Source organism: Rhea pennata, chromosome 24, assembly GCF_028389875.1.
Source record: "Rhea pennata isolate bPtePen1 chromosome 24, bPtePen1.pri, whole genome shotgun sequence".
Lineage (NCBI taxonomy): Eukaryota > Metazoa > Chordata > Aves > Rheiformes > Rheidae > Rhea > Rhea pennata.
This window is the reverse complement of record NC_084686.1, coordinates 2,674,961-2,693,592: the sequence shown is the minus strand read 5'-3', so window position 1 is coordinate 2,693,592 and position 18,632 is coordinate 2,674,961. Positions and strand designations below refer to the sequence as shown.

At 40.3% G+C, this 18,632-nt stretch overlaps 1 protein-coding gene across 1 annotated transcript; it reads left to right on the top strand.

Moving 5' to 3' along the window:
• Positions 1-6,073: 6,073 nt before the first annotated feature.
• HOATZ (HOATZ cilia and flagella associated protein) lies at positions 6,074-18,023 on the top strand. The gene is made up of 5 exons (XM_062594401.1): positions 6,074-6,281; positions 7,215-7,288; positions 12,762-12,821; positions 14,556-14,608; positions 17,966-18,023. Exons 1-5 carry the CDS (start codon positions 6,074-6,076, stop codon positions 18,021-18,023), a joined length of 453 nt encoding a protein of 150 aa, XP_062450385.1.
• Positions 18,024-18,632: the final 609 nt, after the last annotated feature.

The window sequence follows — 18,632 nt, the reverse complement described above, 5'->3', positions numbered from 1 at the left end:
AAATCTGTTTAAAGACTTCAGTGGGATTCAGATCAGGCCCCTAACTCAGCACAAGCATTCTTAGTTAGATTAAATTATGGGTCTCCTGGATCACCAGGCAAGCCTAGGCATGAACTACAAAGGGAAAAGAGTCAGTCACAGTTTCTCTAGTAACTGCAGGCCAAACCAAGAGCAAACACTGTTTCCCTAAACACATTGCTAACAAGGGTCACTCTTGCAGAATTTTTTGCAGTTTTTTTATTTTACGTGATTGAGTACATGGAAGCAACGAAACAATGTCCAGCTTATTATTAGTGATCTTCCTGCTATGAGCCATTCAGCTTTTGTGGATGATGAATGACAGACACCTTCTCCAGGTAAGCAGCTTAAGTCCTAACTATTGATATAAAATCAGTAAGCGTGAGCTAGTTCTGTATGGGAAAACATCCTATGTGACAAAAATTGATTTACTCCTGTTAGAGAAAGGCACTTTGTATTTGCTTGGTCTGCCTATACACGGTCCCAATCTAGGTCACAAATATCACAAAGCAGCAAGGTGCAAACAGTAGTAGCGCTGCATGAACACAGCAGCAGTTCAGTTGCCTGTGCTATTATGCTGGAGAGTAGAAGAAACTTTGTATCAGGAGCATGGTATTAAAAACTCACACCTGTATTTAAATCATGCAGTCTCTGTGCAAAGAATTATTTTTGAATGAAACAACACAGAAGCTGATTCCAATGAAAGGCACAAACTAAATTTTAATATGTTGATTATTTAAAGAATTTTTCCCTTTTTAGTTTATATGAGTTGACACTTTCTGGGCCTGAATAGAAAGTTTTAAGAATATTTATTTAAGAAATGAATCATGCTTTGATTAAGACTTTCATTTTTACCTAATTACTTAGTAACTAATTCAATGGATGTTCTGTAAATATCTCAATGTATTTACAGGCAATTTTTCTACATAAACATTTTACCATGAGTACTGTTATTTTATAATGCATTCCACACATGACAATATGGCCATGCCAATTGCATGGATCATTAGGGGTGCCTTTCCAAAGAAAAACACTCATTGATGAAAAAGACCTGTGGGTCCAGGTGTGTAAAAACACTCATCTAAGCAAACAAAGTGCGAAGGTATGACACTACTGTGTCATACAGGGCCAATGGATGAGATAAGGTGTAACTGCAACTGTGCACAACTATAAAATATGTCCTGGCTCAACTCCAGAGCCAGAGTAACTAGCTCTAATTGTCATCTCCCCAGTCTGTAGCTTTTGACTTCAGGGCCTGCTTTACTTCAGTCCATGGGTTGTCATTTTCATAAGAGGAAACATCTGAGATAAGTCTATGAGGTTAGGTAGTAATGTTTAACACCTTCTACCATTATTAATTGAATTCATATTCATTAATATGAATACATATTACATATTACATGAGAGAAACTTATATTTGCTTGCAGAAAATCTTATTTTTTTGAGCACCATATGTTGCTAGAATTTTCACTTAAGATCATCAGTCTTTGCTGACTAAATAAAATAAAATAAAAATGATGGGTGATGGTCTAGTATGTTATAAAATTAAATAGCATGGGAAAGACTGCAAAGTCACCTGGGTTTATTTTATGCAGTCTTAGAGCTATTGCTATAGCCTTCAAAACTATTTCTGTTAACGGATGTCTTTTCTTCCATTCTGCCTTGGTTGCCAATGTGGCCAGCATGGAGCAAAGGACAGCCCAAAAGGGGAACAATCTGCTTTCCAGCAATCTGTCATCTTACCTACCTGCCTCTTACCCAAAGATTAAGTACAGAAACAAGGCTGGAAATACAGGGGAAAGAGAGGACTGCAGTGAGCTGAACAGGTCAGGAGTAAGCACACAGAAATGGCTGCTGGGCCCTCAAGGAATGGAGAGAGAGGTAGTGTGGGCCATGCTGCCTTTGGGTGAAGATGTGCAGCATATGCCTACCACTGCAGCCTAGTGCCAGGATCACAAGATTATCTTTCTTTCTGTTCATCTACCTTTTGGGGGCATCTGACTATGGTAGCTAGGCCCCCTGTATGACCAAAATCAAGCTGAAGCCACAGAGTCCAGATGTTAATATAGGGAGATGCACCTGGACCACCACATGTAATACAACAGCCCAGATCACCTTCAGTGGCTATGACACAACCCATAGCCATTTGTTCACAGAGAAAAGGCAGAAACTCCTGTGCTTTACGTTGGCTTTGCCTGTAGAAACCTCTTTTGTGACAAAGCCTTCTATGGTAAGAGGCATCTATGCGTTTTAAAGAAACGGCCCATCCTCCATGCAGAAGCCGCACCTGAGTGACCATGACAACAAAGCGTACACAAAGGTTGTAGGTATGGGGCTGACCCACAGTCCAGACTGGGGACACTCCAGCCCAGAAACACCGGGAATGGAGACGGGGCACCCAGGTGCCACCTTAGGAAACATCCCCAGAGGCATGTTTGCCCGCTAAAAGACTGCTAGGTGTCGATGAATACGTGGCTGTGCTAGGCATGGAAAAAGGAAGAAAATGAAGAGTGAAGCAGCTGGCCATTTCTCCCTTTCCATTACTGCTTTTTAAGTTTTATTCAGTCCTTATTCAGTATAAATTCAGTATTTATCACCAGGATTATTACAAGGTAAGCTACTTAAGGGTAAGTCCTGAATTCTGTTTTATGCATTTTTAAAATAAGGCTTTTATTTGTGAGAGCTAGCAAACTTTTTTCAATTTGCAGGCCAAATTTTCCTTATAAGCCCACTGGCTCTGTCTCATTGATGAATTAAGAATGGCCTGGTAAAGCTATATAAAATACTTGTTTCACATAATTAATTGCATACACATATATCAAACAAACAGCATAATTAATTACAACTACTTGCCAATATTCAGTTTTATTCTGCAGAATAGATTTGCTCATGTATGTGACTACCACAAATGAGCGTAAAATGTTTGAGCAGCCTGACATCTGGCTACCTGCACTGCCTGTGTTTCTGTATTTTTCTGAAAAAATGGGGAGAGTTTTCTGATGTTCAGGGAACTACTGAGATTCTATTCTTACTGCACTTATATGCAGTTTCTTATGAGAATCTTTAAATGAAAATTTCACCCAGTGCAACAGGACAAATTAACTCAACTGCTCTGACTAGACTATAAGAATAAATACAATAACTATGCCATAAGCATTAACAGTTGGCATGTTGTAAACCAGGTAGAATGTTACTTATGTTTACCCTTTGGTATTGGTCCAAATTTGCAGATATATTTGCATATACAGCCCTGAATAAGCTACCACTTAATCTGTGCTCCTGTAGCAAGGACCACATGCCCAGGCTTTTCTCATTTCCCAGTTCCATTCTTGCACATTATAATCATTTACATTTGGGCATTTCATCGTTTTACCTTGCACTCACTTCTGAAATGATCTTTGTGCTGCACCCACCACACTTTTATTTATTAAGAACACTTAATTTGTGATATAAAGACTGGATTTAGTAGAATGACACCAAGGGTGGAATGACCAATGTTTTCCATTATTGGCAATTGCTTGCTTTTATAAGAGCAGCTGATGAGATAGTATGAGTTAATACAAATTATTGGAAGTGCTTTCTTTGTTTCTAGGTTTGAATGCCATGACCTCATTACAGGAGTAGTGCTTGGTTTGTAGGCAGTGTAGTTAGCTGATTGTTTCTGCTGCTTTGCAATCACTAACTTCACTGCCATCGAAACAAGACACAGAATTTTCTGCTACAACCTGAACAGAGAGAACTCCATGCCTCACAACATCCTAATGCCTCATGCAAAATTATTAATAATGCTTATTTGCTTATGACTTCATTTTCAGAAATGCTAGCTGCCCAAAGGAATTGTATGCTATTGCCAATGTCAAGTGAAATCTTAAATTTCAATTTGATGATATAATCCTTAGGAACTTCCCTGGAGCAAAAATACTGTCTGCTGCATTTATTTTTTTGGCTTCCTGAAGACTTCTTGTATGCCCAATTGTCTGTGGGCAATGTGTCAGGGCCTAGAGCACATCCCTCTTCTAAGAGCTTAGTTAGTCAAGTTAGAGTTTAGCTGGCTGAGCCCAAACTTAGCCCCTTAGCTGATCTGAGCTGTTTGGAAGAAAGCTAGAAGCAAGGGCATGTCCCTTCTTTCCCTTGGGAACTGCTTTTAAACTGAAAACAGGCTGGCCACTGCCTGTGCTACATCACATCTGTGCAACAGCTATATCTGCACTTGGTCTTGTACCTCTGTTATTCTGACCCAGACTTGAACCAGCCGGCTCAGCTTCCCATCTCAACCTCTGACTCACCTTGTCACTGCAGACTTCCTGGGTAATTGCTGGACTGTGTCTGGCCCTGACCGCTGTTTCTGGCCCTGATCCTCACCCAGACTTGCTACTCTGCACCCTGGCTCCTTGTTGGTCACTGCTCATGCCTGCCTTCTTATTACTGTGTTCTGCACCCAGCTCACCTTCCATTGCAGAGCAGCCAGCCTTCACTGCTTTCTGACATTATGCACCAACTCTGGGCCAAGAGAAGCTCTAGAGAAAAAAGAAAAAGTGAAGAAATTTAATTCTACGTTGTCTGCCTTTACAGGTTCTTTTGTAGATAAGAACTTATTTGTTGTATCCTTCAGTTTATGTCAGATATTAGGAAAATAATTTCCACTTATATTTCATGTCTTATTTAACAGGCTAGTTAGTGAAAGGTTTTTTTAAAACAATGCTTAAACTCACTGTATGCTATAAATGCTTTTTTCTCTGATCACTTCACTTAACATTCAAAAATTTTAATGACAGGGTAAATTCAACCTTAAAATTTTAACATAAACTCAGTCTTTGTAAAAGCAGATTTTGAAAGGGAACTGTCTCTTACATCAGCCTAGTTACTAGGCAGTGTAGTTAGCTGATTGCTAAAAGTAACAATCACTAACCACACAGCCAGGTAAAAAGGTTTGGAAGATATCTTGGTGGAAATCAGACACGTAGGAAGGCAGGTAGACTGACCTCTTTGTAGAGGTATGTAATGCACAAGGGAGGCAATAAAACAAAACAAGTGAGATGTACTGGTTTGCTGGTCACACGTGAAAGGGACACCAGTATAGTTGTCAAGCCAATGTTGCCGTTTAACTACACCTGCACGTGCGATACAAAACTTCACTCATAACTGTTTGGCATTCAAGACACTCGGAAAAAACCGTGAGCGTAAACTAAATGCTTTTTTTTCCTATCATTTGCAGACAGTAGGTGCAACTGACTGTGCTTTCCTCAGCCTTAGGCTTGTCTAATACCGCAGTTTTCAACATTTACTCCAGTTTCTTCTTAATGAATAAATAAAATTCAGGCTTACGATTCTTTTATGGAAATGAATATTGTTGTTTATTCCAGCCACCTTGAGATCTTAGAGCCTTCGTCACGGATGCCTCTGTGCTAGACAGTATAGCAATGCAGGCTAAAAGGACGGTCCTGCAGAAGGGATTTGCTAGATTTACTGACTTGCACGTCCTCTTCCCCTTCGGAAGAGCATCCACCGGAGGGCCCTGGCCGAGCTCCTCGCGGGAGAGGTCACGAATGACTCGCAGGAACGGCAGTTTGCTGACAGATGGCATGCGCCCACCCTGCCGACAGCTCCTAGTTAGGCCCGATGTTCCCTACGGACCGCGCTAGCGGCGGGACGGACGCAGACGGCCTTTGGTCTCCTGCTAAGGGCTGCAGCGCGTCTCGCCGGCCCTCCTTGCGTGCCGCTCTGCGCGCGCGGGAGCTTTAGCGTTTCCAGCCCTCAGAAATACAGCAGGAGGGCACGACTGCACTTCACGCCTGCAAATCACGCTTTCGAAGCAGACGTTCAGCAGCCCGCCGTCAAGTACCTTGAGAAAACGTGTCGGAGGGACGTTTTGAGAGTTGGAGGTCTGAGGAGAAGTCCAGGGAGCCTGGCGGCAGCTCTGTTTGCACAGGGGCCCCGAGCCCCAAGTGACAGGAGGGGGAGGGAAAGGCGGAGGGGACACGAGCACCATCCCGACGGCGACAGGAACGTCACGTACCAGGCCCTGCCGTCCTGTCACCGTCTCCGGGGCTCAGGGATGGGGGACACCGGGCCGCAGCCCCGCCGAGACGGTGGCGGCGGCGCCGCGGGGACGGAGCCGGGCCGCCGCTCGCCGCCGCCGCCCGCCGGCACGCTCGTCTTCGCCGGCTCGGGCCCGGCCGACGTGGCGGCCGCTCGCGCCTTCTGGAGCTCGGCCGCCCTCCCGCCGCCCCTCGAGTCCCGCCTGGGCCCCGCCGCCCCGTGCCGTGAGGGGACCCTGCCGCCCCCCACATACACACACCGTACCCCGGCCTCTCCCTCCGGCCCCACACCTCCCTTGGAGCCCCTCACCCCAGACCCACACCTTCCTCAGGGCCACACACCTTCCCTGGGCCCCACACCTTCCCTGGGCCCCACACCTCCCCCTGGGCCCCACACCTTCCCTGAGCCCCACATACCTTCGCTGGGTGCCACACCTTACCTTAGCCCCATACCTCCCTCAGGGCCCCACATACCTTCCCTGAGCCCCACACCTCCCCCAGGGTCCCCATACCTTCCCCAGGACCCCATGTACCTTCCATGAGCCCCACACCTTCCCTGAGATCCCCCCCCCACACACACACGGCCCCCATACCTTCCCGAGGCCCCACACTTTCCCTGAGGCCCCACACCTTCTCCAGGGCCCCCCGTGTTCCCCCTGCACCTCTCTTTGGCCCTGCACCCTCCTCAGGGCTCCCCAGACCCTCCCCAGGGCCAGCACCCTCACAGAGGGCTATTTTACGTCCTTTTCAGTAATTCAGCCATGCGGTAGTGCTTGGTAGCAAGACTAAAGCAATTAATCCTTTTTTTTCTTCATGTGATTTTTCTTTCAGGAAGAAATACAGCTTTACAGGGCCCACCACTTGTTAGGAGTAAGTATCAAACACTGCATGCCCTCAGTTTGCTAAACCTTCATTGCTTAGGTTTCTTGGAGGAATTTATGCTAAGGAATGAATGGTGCCAGTAGCTCTGGATGACAGGAGAGCTCCAGCCTGTGCAAAAGTGAGATATTTCAGCTGATACCTGCTGTCTTGGGAATGCAGACATAGGATCACTAGCTTTCAGAGTGGCTCCAAAGAGCGTTATGGTTCAGTTGCCCCCTCTGAAGCACGGTTGCAATAAGAGTACTTGGTCATTTGCTTCTCATTTATTGTATTTAGAAAGTGAGAGAGAGAGCATCTTTGAGGCTCACAACGTGCAGAAAGCTGAAGAAAATGAAAAATATTTTCAGCAGGTAAGAACTACTGACTGGAGTACAGCAGAACGGGCCTGCCACAGAACTGTTTGATCCAATCTGTTGTCCACTGAATAAATAGCAACAGTATCCCTTTGTACGTCTTTAGGTTCACTCTACAGTCTTATTTTTATATAAGATGGAAACCCCAAAAGACTAATCAGGTTGGTTTTGTTCTTGTAATCAGAAGAATCTCTGGAATTTGTAAAATTCAAACTCTTCCTATGCCTGTTGTTTTGATCACCTGGAAACCCCTTTTTTTACCCCCAGAAAACTATTGTTCATTAATAATAGAATCAACTGTTAAGAACTGTTTTGAAAACCTGTGTTTCACCATTGTGGGTGACAACATTTAGGCTCATTTGTGCATTTTGCTGAGTTCCTGCTCGGGCTCTGAGGGGGCTTCACATACCATTTTCGCCACCTTTACGAATGGAGACTGCTGAGTGTTCTTGATCTCAAGGGCAGAGTCTGGGTCTTCCTGCTGGTAAGAGAGCACAGAGGAGTCCAGAATGATAAAAGCTGCTAATAAATATCACATCTTCACTAGCTTATGTCAGTGAGTTTTCTTTAAGGTCAGAAATAACCTGATTTAGAGACAGGTACCGGTTGGTTAGAAGAATGCATTGTTATACATTAAATATGACCATTTTTGAAAATTTCTTACATTACAATAGCAGAAATGAAACACCTCTGAAACAGGTCTTCAGAAGTTTCCCTGCCTGCACCTTTTTTTTCCACAAATATTGCTATTCATCGTTTGTGTGTTATTCAGTGGCATACTGGAAATGACATGATGAACATCATGATGGTGGAAATGACATGATGAACAGCAATAAAAATAGTCTGAACGTGGATCACAATGTGGTCTGCATAATGCAGCCCCATTTCTTGATGGTTAGCTTAAATTTACTCCTAATTGTGCCATGCTGGCTTGGGGCAGGGCTGAAAGTACTACAGCTATATAGTTAATTTGTTCAGAGTATGCTTATAATGTTTGTTCCACCTTAGTACCTAAAGGTAGTCAAGTGAGAGTGCCCACACTCAAAAGAGATTTTTTTTTGGGGGGGGGGAGGAGGGGGGAATAGACAGTGCAACTTTCACATACAAAATGCTGGCATAGATCAATTGAAGTACAGCTCAAAGAATCAGTTTATTTCTTAGTTGTCTTTCTCAGTTATTAATAGATCTTCTCCATTAACCTGTGCCCAGCAGCAGCTAGTGCCAAGAGTTCATTGAACAAGAGATGCGGGAAAGTTGGTAGTGGGCAGTTATTAAATAAACTTCCATGGGAATGCTTCTGCTATGGCCTGTGCCTCAGGGATGGGTTTAGGTGATGGTTTTTGACTAGTATAATTCAAGAACTGCTTGAGTAAACCACTTCAAGTTCTGTAGGAACATCCTACTTAGCTCAAGAACAAACTGCAGGGTTCAGCAAACCACATCAAGACTGAGTTTATAATGCTACCTTTACAAAAGAAGGTGTAATTGTGATGTTAATTGTGATGTAGAGTCTTTCAGGTTGGATCCTTCTGTTTTGCAAAGAGCATTTCTGATTTCAGTGGAATTTTACCTAAGCTTACATCAGTGTGCTCTGGCACTGCAAAATCAGGAGTTTATGTAACAATTCTTATAGAGTCTGTAATTGGTGAGAGGATTGGTAAAATTCAGCTTGCTATGAGGTGTATGTACTCAAGGCTGAGTTTTATTTGTAGATGAGCCTTTGAAAATCAGTATTTATCTACATAATATTTGTGCTCATAAGGCGCACACTCATTTTGTCAAAGACTGGCAGGATTCATGTTTATGTAGTGGCCAAGCATTAAATTGATCACAAACAGAGGCAAAGTAAGTGACCTGGTATCCACGTCTTTGAGGTCCATTTCCTCCAAAACAGTGGGGTTGAACTAGGTGTATAGACCTTGGGGTTTCTCCTGTTGCTTTGCCTAGAAACACGTTTTGGCAAACAACAGTCGTGCCTGCTTTTGAGATACTGATATAGACTGTAGATACGAACCTGTCCCGAAGTCACTATTAATAAAACTGGTGAATTAATATTCCATATATATACCATGAATGCAGTTCACAGTAGTAATGGAAATCTAAGACAACTAAAGTTAAATATCGTAATAACGTTGCCAGCCTAACTCTATAATTATAGTATATTTTACCCATTTTAGTAAAATGTTCCATGTTTTTAATGAAAAGCCTCTACCCTATATTTGGGAAGCAGGCCAGATGACAGCAATCTGCAAGAGGTGTGGAAAGGTGCTGAGGTCTGCAGATCTTTCCTGCAAGTCAGCAATCCTCTTTTTCCAATTAATAACCCTGTAATGCATCTCATCCATTAGCATCAATTAGCTTTCTTTCTGAATGTTGGCTGAAGCTAGCAACAGTTCCCTGCTTCTTCAGTTCTTTTTTTTTTTTTTTAATTCAGCAACAACAGTGATACCAAGGTTTTGCAGCTTTGGGCATCTGGCTATAAAGCAATAAAGATGGCTGATTAATTTTAATGAGTAAATTACTTTACACAACTACAAAACATGCTATAAGCCTCAAACAATCTAGGAAAATGATAAGTAATGTAGAAAATGAAATAAGAATGTTCACATTATTATCAGTCATAGGTATCATTTTCTCTTCAAATCCAGATTGCAAACTTGATTGAGACGTTTTGCTCTTACCAAGTATTCTCTGGGAGAGCAAAACTTGGAAGGTACATTCTCCGCCGTAGATCTGGGCAATGAATTTTGTCTGCATAGTGGTACAGTGTCAGGTATTTTCAGAAAGGAAGCTTAGATGCATTAAAACTGTTATTTCATAAATCGACAGTGAATTTATTTATTATAAGTGCTTATTCTAATTAGTTGGCTAATTTCATACAAAATAGGAGTGAAGCACATGGGAAAGTAACCGTTGTCTTTTAAAATATTTATTTCACTGGACTACTCTGTAATTCATTTATTCCCAGAGGCTTTAGAGAGTTTCATGCTTAACAAAGAAACTACAAAATTTACAAACACTGCAAATCTGAGTAATCAGTTAAATGCATTTAAAATAGGAACGCTTAGCTTGTCTGAATAGCTCTTTGTATTACTAAATACTTTTTCACCCAGACTACTTTTTTCTTTTAATATTGGTCTTACTTGGCTATTTTCAGTCCCTTAATTCTAAAATAGTGCTCTGCCTGCATGTTTTATGTGGTTTGTTGGTGCTTGACAGGGCCCTGAAGACACTAATAGCCCTTATTGGCCCTGAACAGCTTCACCTGGGGTCTCCTCCCACACCGCCCAACCCCATCCGAGGGCTCTGGAGTTCCATTTAAACTCAGCCTTGGGCTCGTAGTCTTTGTTTGATTTAGGCTGTAGGTAGGTCTGTCTCTAGCTCAGACTTATGACTGTATTTGGTCACAGATTCTATTGAACCAGGTTCTGATCTGCAGACTGGTCTCTTGGCTTGGCTTCTGATCTCTCTTCATTATGGACCTGCCTGGCTTTCAGTGGGTTGTATCTGACCCTGTTTATCATTTGTGGCACTGGGTCCTGAGTTGTGCATTGCCTCCCTGGCTTAGCTTTGGACTTGCCTTTTTAGAGTAACCTTGCCTGATGATCTGAGCTGTTTGTTGAACCTGATTGTCACTCCTAGATCTATGCTGCTCACCTCATTGAGGTACTGTGGGGCTGGATTCTTAATGGTGAGGCTTCTGGCTGTGTTATTCCATGCAGCTCCCTGCCTTTTAGGGAGCAAATGAGCCTTTGCTGTTCACTGACAGTGCTCTATAGGTTCTGTTAAATACTTACCTATGTGGGATTCTCTGTCATTCTCCTGAACATTTAGGAGACTTGTAGGAGACTTTCATAAGGTGAGGAAAACAAGGTATCTTGCTGCTGCTTTCCTTAAGGTTGGCATATTAAATACTTTGACAATCTAAGACCATCATGACTGTGAGATGGTCTAGGAGGTTACAATGAGGCTAGATATTCTCTATATTTTATGGGAGCAATTCTGAAAAAGAGGAGTCTGTAGCAATCTGCAGAAAAATACAAGTACTTCTTTCAGTCTGCCATGCCACTCTAATGAGGTTGAATAAATTTATTATTGTTAGTTGCATATAATGGATTTTAAATTGAGCTAAAGCTTAGATGTTTATAATCACGCCCCATGAATTTTTGAAAGGGGAGTAATGGTAAAAGGTAAGAATTCTGGTTCTAGGATGCTTGGTGGGTGTTGCATCTAGACAGTAGGACTTGAAAATAACTGCAGCTTGGGCTTTGTCTTTGGCACTGTTATTTATATAAATCAGATGCAAAAAAATATTGGTAATACTTTTGTTAGGCTTAAAGCTGTTTAAAATTTGAAATGTGTTGTTGACCAAAGGACTTTTTCAAGTACTGAAGATTGCTTAAGTTCTAAAATCAACTTGTATGAAGGAAAGTGTGGTCAGATGAAAGAAATCTTAAAGGCATGGCCCCTGGGAAAACATTTCCTCTCTATCTCATCTCCCTCCCCACCCACATCAATTTTACCTCTTTTCTTAACTACTTCTGAAAGAAAAAAAAAAATAAGTAAGAAACTCTTCTTTGTTAGTTATATGCTGGAATATAGTCCTCCTTGGTGCTGGTCAATGGGTTTCCTAGAATACTTTCTGGAATGTCTGCTTCATGGCATGCTACTAGGAATTCATCAGAGTAGTTTAGTGTGGTTCTACTCAGCTTAAACAGGGATATCTTACTATATCTGAAAACTAATCATTTCCATAAAGCAAAATTACGAATGTACCCAGATGTCTGGAAATTAGAATACCGGTAAACTCCAAGTAGCAATTGAAGTGCTACTCCTCATGGAGTCATTTTCTTCTCCAGCTGCTTAAAGAGTTTAGCAAGTTCTGCAGCATGCACTTCCCTTTGTGTAACCTGGAAGAACCAGGGCCATTGACTGAAGAGAAATCATTAAATGTTCTTCAAAACACTGGTGGAAATTCTATCCTCATTGGAGTTATCACAATTTTTAATCACTTTCAGAGTAGCAGAGACTGGCTTACTCAGGGGTGCACAGTAAAAGCAAAAGTTGGTTGCACCTCTCAGATGAAAAGGGTGAGTCATTAAGCATATTTGAGTCCTGAATTACTTTGATTTTATAATCCTGAGATGCTACAGAGCACTGTTTGCTAACGTGTGTGTATGCTCATTTGCGTGTTTTGAGTGATTCATCCTGATTTGAGGAAAGAAAGCTTATTTAAAATTTCCTGTAAACTTAAGAAGGAGAGGTTGCTCTCTGAAATGATGTATTTTCCTGGATCTTGGAAAGAAAGAGAAGTAAACTACGCATTAATGTGTTATTTCAGCTTCTATTGTTTGTTCACTCTAGCTTTCAGCTTCAATGAGGAATTGAAAGTTTACAGTGAGGCAATTAAGTATCATTTGGGTTTTTAATTGCTTTTCTAGGCTTATTGTGGTATATATATATTTCTTAGGCCAAGAAAAGAGAAGAAATACTAGCTTTACTGAGGAAACAGAGAGAAGAAAGGATTGCAGTAAGTCTGATTACTTTCTGTTACATTCTCAACATTTGTGCATCCTTGCAATATAAACAATGCTGCAAGTACTGTAGTCCAGTGTATGGTAGTTCTTGGGGTATTGCAGGGTGTACCATAGTTGACAACAGTCTCGCATAGCAGAAACACCTCAGTTTGAACTCTAAATGTGGGGAAAAGTTGGTTTTGTTCAGCAAGCTGCCTAAGCAGAGAATTGTGTAGGTTATGTGCTTCTGAAGGTCTCGTGCCAGACGGCAGCAAGCAAGAGAACCTAGGTGAAGCACAAGCCAGCTGAATATGGTTAGTGTGACCATTTCCTATATAACCTGAAAATATCAAGGGATAGACTAGTATTATAGATGTAGAAAAGTGGTTGAAGGTATAACTGGCTGTTTCTTGGTAGAATGTCATTTTTGTCTAGACATAACTTAGCTTTTCCAAGAGAACAGAACAGAAGAGTCAGAGCAGCTCATGTATGATTTTGCAAGCAGTCTTAGAAAGGCTACTGCGTACATCAAGATTAGCACAGAAAATGAGGAGATTCTTCTGGGAGGAGCAGATAGGAACTGAAGCTGACATCAGTAGTGGAGATGGATAGTCAAGTACTTAATGTTGAAAGCTAGAAAAGCTTAGGACTGAGAAGGGAAATACAGCAGGTGCAGTGGTTGGCCCTGTCAGAATGGTGATGAGGAGAGGAACTTTAGCAGCAATTCCATTAAAGGCACCAGACTCATATAAGAGAGGCATAACAAAAGGACTTCAGTTATTTAAATTAGCTACTTTCATTTAGTTTTATTAAAATTGGGTTAAATTTCTCAATGTAATAGACTGAAAGAATCTTTATAGCCTATCAGCTGTAACTTTAGTTGCTTTTTTCCCCACTGTCTCAAAGGTTTTTTTCCTCCACTGAAATACTAAAACTTTTGGGTTTATAATAGAGCTATAAAACTAGCTGCAGGCTTGGCATGCTCTGCTCCCTGAAAAGCTTTCATAAACCAAATCTGGGCAATAAAAGGAAGAAATCCATTTAGGGATTTTTATTATCAGTAGTGAACACTAGATTTACTAGTTTTTTTAATATATATTTTTACGTGAATGGATGCTTATTGGGAAAAGAAAATTCAGGAATAAAAGATCTATATTATATTAAGGCACTCCTTTCCTTCAGTTGTAATTTGCAAGATACAAAGCAGAGATAGATGTGCTTTTACCCAATATAAGGATAAACACTTCATCTGAAGAGCTGCAGATCCTGATTACACTAGATAGAGGAGAACAGAACTGAAGTTTTTCAGCTGAATGTAGTGATCTGACAAGTGACTTGGAAAGCGAAATTTCAAAGCATACTTTTGGGAATGTTTTTAGACATGTTAGACATCAAATCATCTTTTCTTCCTCATTTAAACTTTTAAATTGGCTCATATTGAGTACTTCCTCTTCTCAGAGTTCATTAAAATGCTGAACCAAGTACATCTGCTTTATCCAAATTGAATGTATTAGAACTAAGTCTGAAATAACAAAGTTTCAACCCTTCTGACACAATAAACACAACTTAAATGGATTTTATACTCTGAAATACTTGGGCACCATTTCAGTGTATATAAATATCTCCAAACTATTTTCTAAGGCTTATGTAGTCTTTTGTTTCAGCATTTGTATAAAATTCTTCCACGATAAGCAGCATAAGCTAAGAATGAATGAAGAGGCAACTAATCAATCTTTCTCTCTTTTTAGAAAGAATTGATTTCTCATCCATATAAACCGAAGACCAAAACAGATCAATTAAGGTAATTAAAGTACTTAAAATAAGGATTTTACTCTGCCTAAGTAATCAGGCCTGCTTTAGGGGCAACAAAGTTTTTTAAAAATTCTTATTGTTTTGAAAATAAATATGCTGTTTTATCCTGTGTTATCTGTTATGATAAACATGAGATTGAAAGGCTAATCTGCCTTCTGCTGCTGTTCTATACTTGATTTTAAATACATAATGGGCATGAATATGTAAAAAGCACAAATCTAAATCGTTTCTACTATATGTTCCATTTATTTCTAAACAGGAGTTATGGAAAGGAAATGGAATCTTAGCTATTAAAAACAACTTATGAAGATTTTAATTTTGCAATTTTGATTTGAATACAGAAAGTTAGGAAGATGATCATGGTTGTCTAAGTGTATCATCACTAGTATTACACATTTTGGATGCTTTCTTTGGTTATTTTTGTAAATGTTAGTTTCCCAGTTTCTAACCCTGCTATGGATCCAGAAATAGATCACCATAATAAGACATGACTTAATGATGTAATATGCTATGTGATGATTCATTCACATACTTCTGAAAGTATTTGGAATTGAAAGTCAGTCTTGTAAATACTGGCACACAAATCTGCATAACCTTTAAGGGGGACCCAGCATAAGAGTTTAATTATTAACCAAGAGTAATAGCTTGATTCTGAAAATTCTTCTGTCTGGATGCATTGCAGCATCCTTGCATGGCCTTTTGAAATTCTGTCCTCACACCTAGTTCTGTAAGATACAGTTGGAAAGGTAACCCTTCAGGAATATCCAAAGATTTTGGAAATTTGTGGGATAAAATGACCTGAAATAGACTTCCCTTTTGTTTAGGCCAGTGAGGAAAGTATAAAAGTTGCTAAACCAGGTAGTGAAGGATTCTTTAACTTGTAACAAACATTAGGCCTGAGGTTGCTGACAATCTGGCTGTGTTATGTCAGACAGTTTCCTTTCTGGCACTTGGCTTTGACCTCCTGTAGTGATGTAAATACTGTTATTTCCCATTGTCAGTAAGCATCTATTAAAGTAAACAGGATCCCAGCAACTGTCTGGTAGGGACTACGCAAGCAGGAACTCAAGTTTAACTCTGTTACTTTCAGACTTGGTATTGAGAAGGATTGGAAAACTGCTATGAGCTAAAGTAGTATGTTTTAGCTACAAGGAGTGTTGCACTTTTCTTCCTTTTAAGCTGTTGTTGTGAAGGGGGTTCTCTTGGTTAGATTAAAAAAGCAATTTCTTTACCTGGCCTTTTATATGAAAGTCACTACTCAAAGATAAACAGGATTAATACCTGTATATACTTGTTAGTTGATTCTTCTCACATTTACCACTAATACTTTCTACTCTGTTCCATGAAATTTGGGCAGTTTATTTGCTAAACTATACCAGCACTGCACTGCCTATCCAAAAAAACGTATCTTCCTTTGCCAAGCTTAATTAATAGTCGAATGGGAGCTAAAGGTCAGTATTAAACATGCATTTGCCCCATGGGCCACCAGTATTAAGCTGCAGTGTAAGAGCTGAAGAACTATACTTAGTTTGAAATTTTTCTTCATTTTAAAGAAGTCTATTCTTTGAAAATGCTGACAAGGTACCTTGCAGCCTTTGATTCAGCAACTTCTTCCTTTTATTAAATGACATTTAAATTATTTAAGTGAGGCCTTTTTTTTTTTAATCTCACACTGGAAAAACTGGCAAGTTCAAGCAAAACTCTGTCACTGAATATCCACACCTCCTGGGCTGGGCAATGAATCTGCAGCTTACATCTTCCTTTCATCTTAACATATGGATATGAAAGCTGAGAAATGACAGACAATTCATTCTGAAAGCAAATGCCTCAAAGTACTGGGCATTAGATGGAATTAATTCTGAACAAGACTGTATTGCCTCCAAAGCTGGCAAGAAAGGGAAATAGAAGCACCTGGAACAAGTGAAAAGGCTGAAGGTGTAATTTCTTCTGGCTGGAGGGAGGAGCAGGTATAAAGGAATGACCTACGGAACCCTTTCTGCCATCAACAGATACTGTAGAAGGAAAGGAAGGGCAGAACTGGTGGAGCTTTGTGCCTCAAATGATATTTGATGGTATGGAGTGAGCTGAGGTTCATGTTCTACCCAGCGGTTCACGGCCTCTGGAGAATGCTGTACTGTAGTTAAGATTATTATTATATATGTTTCTTTGAAACAGTTCTCTATAATTGAGTGCACTGTACCACTGTTTCCTTACTGAAGCAAACTCACCTGTAGCACAAAATAATGATTAGTGGTACATTTAATTAGAATCATTGTGTTTTTGTAATGATCTCTTAGCACTTGTCACTTGGAAACGATATGAACATACTATTTTTACTGATGTCGTATAAAATACTTAGTGTGTATTGTCCACGATCTGTTTCTAGTGACAGCTCAGATGGGAAAATATTTCATGTTTCCAGAGGAGTTAGGCTTGTCACTTTCGCCATGGATAGAATGCACTCTTCCTGATTTTTGTCTTTCTACAGTAGATCCCCTTTATTCTCATTACTCATCCTGTTACTAATTTCAACACTCATGATTTGTGTATGTATTTTTACAGATCTTCACCTTCCAAGTGTTAAAAATAGACATTTTTTCCTTCCCTTCTTCAGGGGAAATTGCTGCTTGCTTTTGTACAGAATTTATGTTGCTTTAAATGCACAATTTAAGTGTGGCAGGAAGTGAACTTCTCATGTTTCCTGCTAGTGCTACCTGTTCCATCAGTGCTTGGGAACTCTGCTCACCATCATGACATTCAAGCTTCTAGCTGTCAGGTTGTATCCAAATTGTGAAACTTTTGGAGTAGTCCTTTATACTTTGTAAAGCATTCTAGGGTGTTGTATGGAGACTTCTTAAAATTCATATAAGAGAATCTTAAATACCTCGAGTTTGACAAAAGGTTTTTGAAATTTAGTATGAGAATGCTGTGCAATATTGCACCTAGTGGATTTTTTTTGTTGGTTTGTATTTTGACATTGACAGGTAACTGTCAGCAAACTATTATCAGAGTTCTGATGCATGTATGGACACTCTTGTGTGTGGATTCTCTCAAGTATAGTTCTCTGAATCTGCTTTCCATATACAGCTAGGTATTTGCAAAGTATCTCTGTATTTAGAGATGTACACAAAGTATACAATATGATTATGTATATCAGGCTAAAGAATTCTGTGCTGTGGCAGCTATCTCACACCGACTCTTCTGTTTAGAGTTGGCGAAAAGGTAAACTCAGACATTACTTGGAGGCCACTAGTCTGCCCATAACCAATTGGTGTTCATGTACATTAGCTGCAGTTACTATATCAGCAAGTTACTGTATGTGATCTGGATCTGTTATTTCCAACAGGGGGAAGGTGTCTGATTCTGACCTTATGGATCAAGAAGCAGTAAAGGCCCTCAAATAATTCAGCTAAGTTGTCTGACAGGGAGAATAGTATTTTTTTTTGCTCCAGAAACAATACCCTGTTATCAGGACCATGCTGCTCTGGACTGTCATGTACATTCCTGGTTTGATTACATCTGTGTGTGTTCATACAGTGACAAAGACTGGATAGATTAGGAGCAAATTTTCAGCCTATCTATAAAATTTTGTTGTTTTGCTGAAAGTTAAAACAATAAATGTTTAATTCAAAAACTTTTTTTAAAAACATAGTTTCTTTACTCAGTAAATGTTAGGTGCTAATGTGGAATCATTTTTGCATAAACACTAAATTTAATTGTGCTCATGTTTTCCTTTTGTCTTGGTACTACTGTAGTGAACTACGTATGCAAATAGCTGCTTACCTATCTTCAGAGTCCTTATTCAAGCTGCTACATAAGGTAATTCAAAGCAATGGGATGATAAAGACTATTACTGTTATGGAAACCATAAATCTCCCTTGAAGGCTCATGTCTTCTAATACTTGAGAAGGGTAATGCTTTCAGAGTTTGTCTTGATAATTCAGACTGGCGTGTAACTCAATTTAGTGCATAAATTAACTGAGTTAGAAAATAACTGACAAAAGTTTGCATCT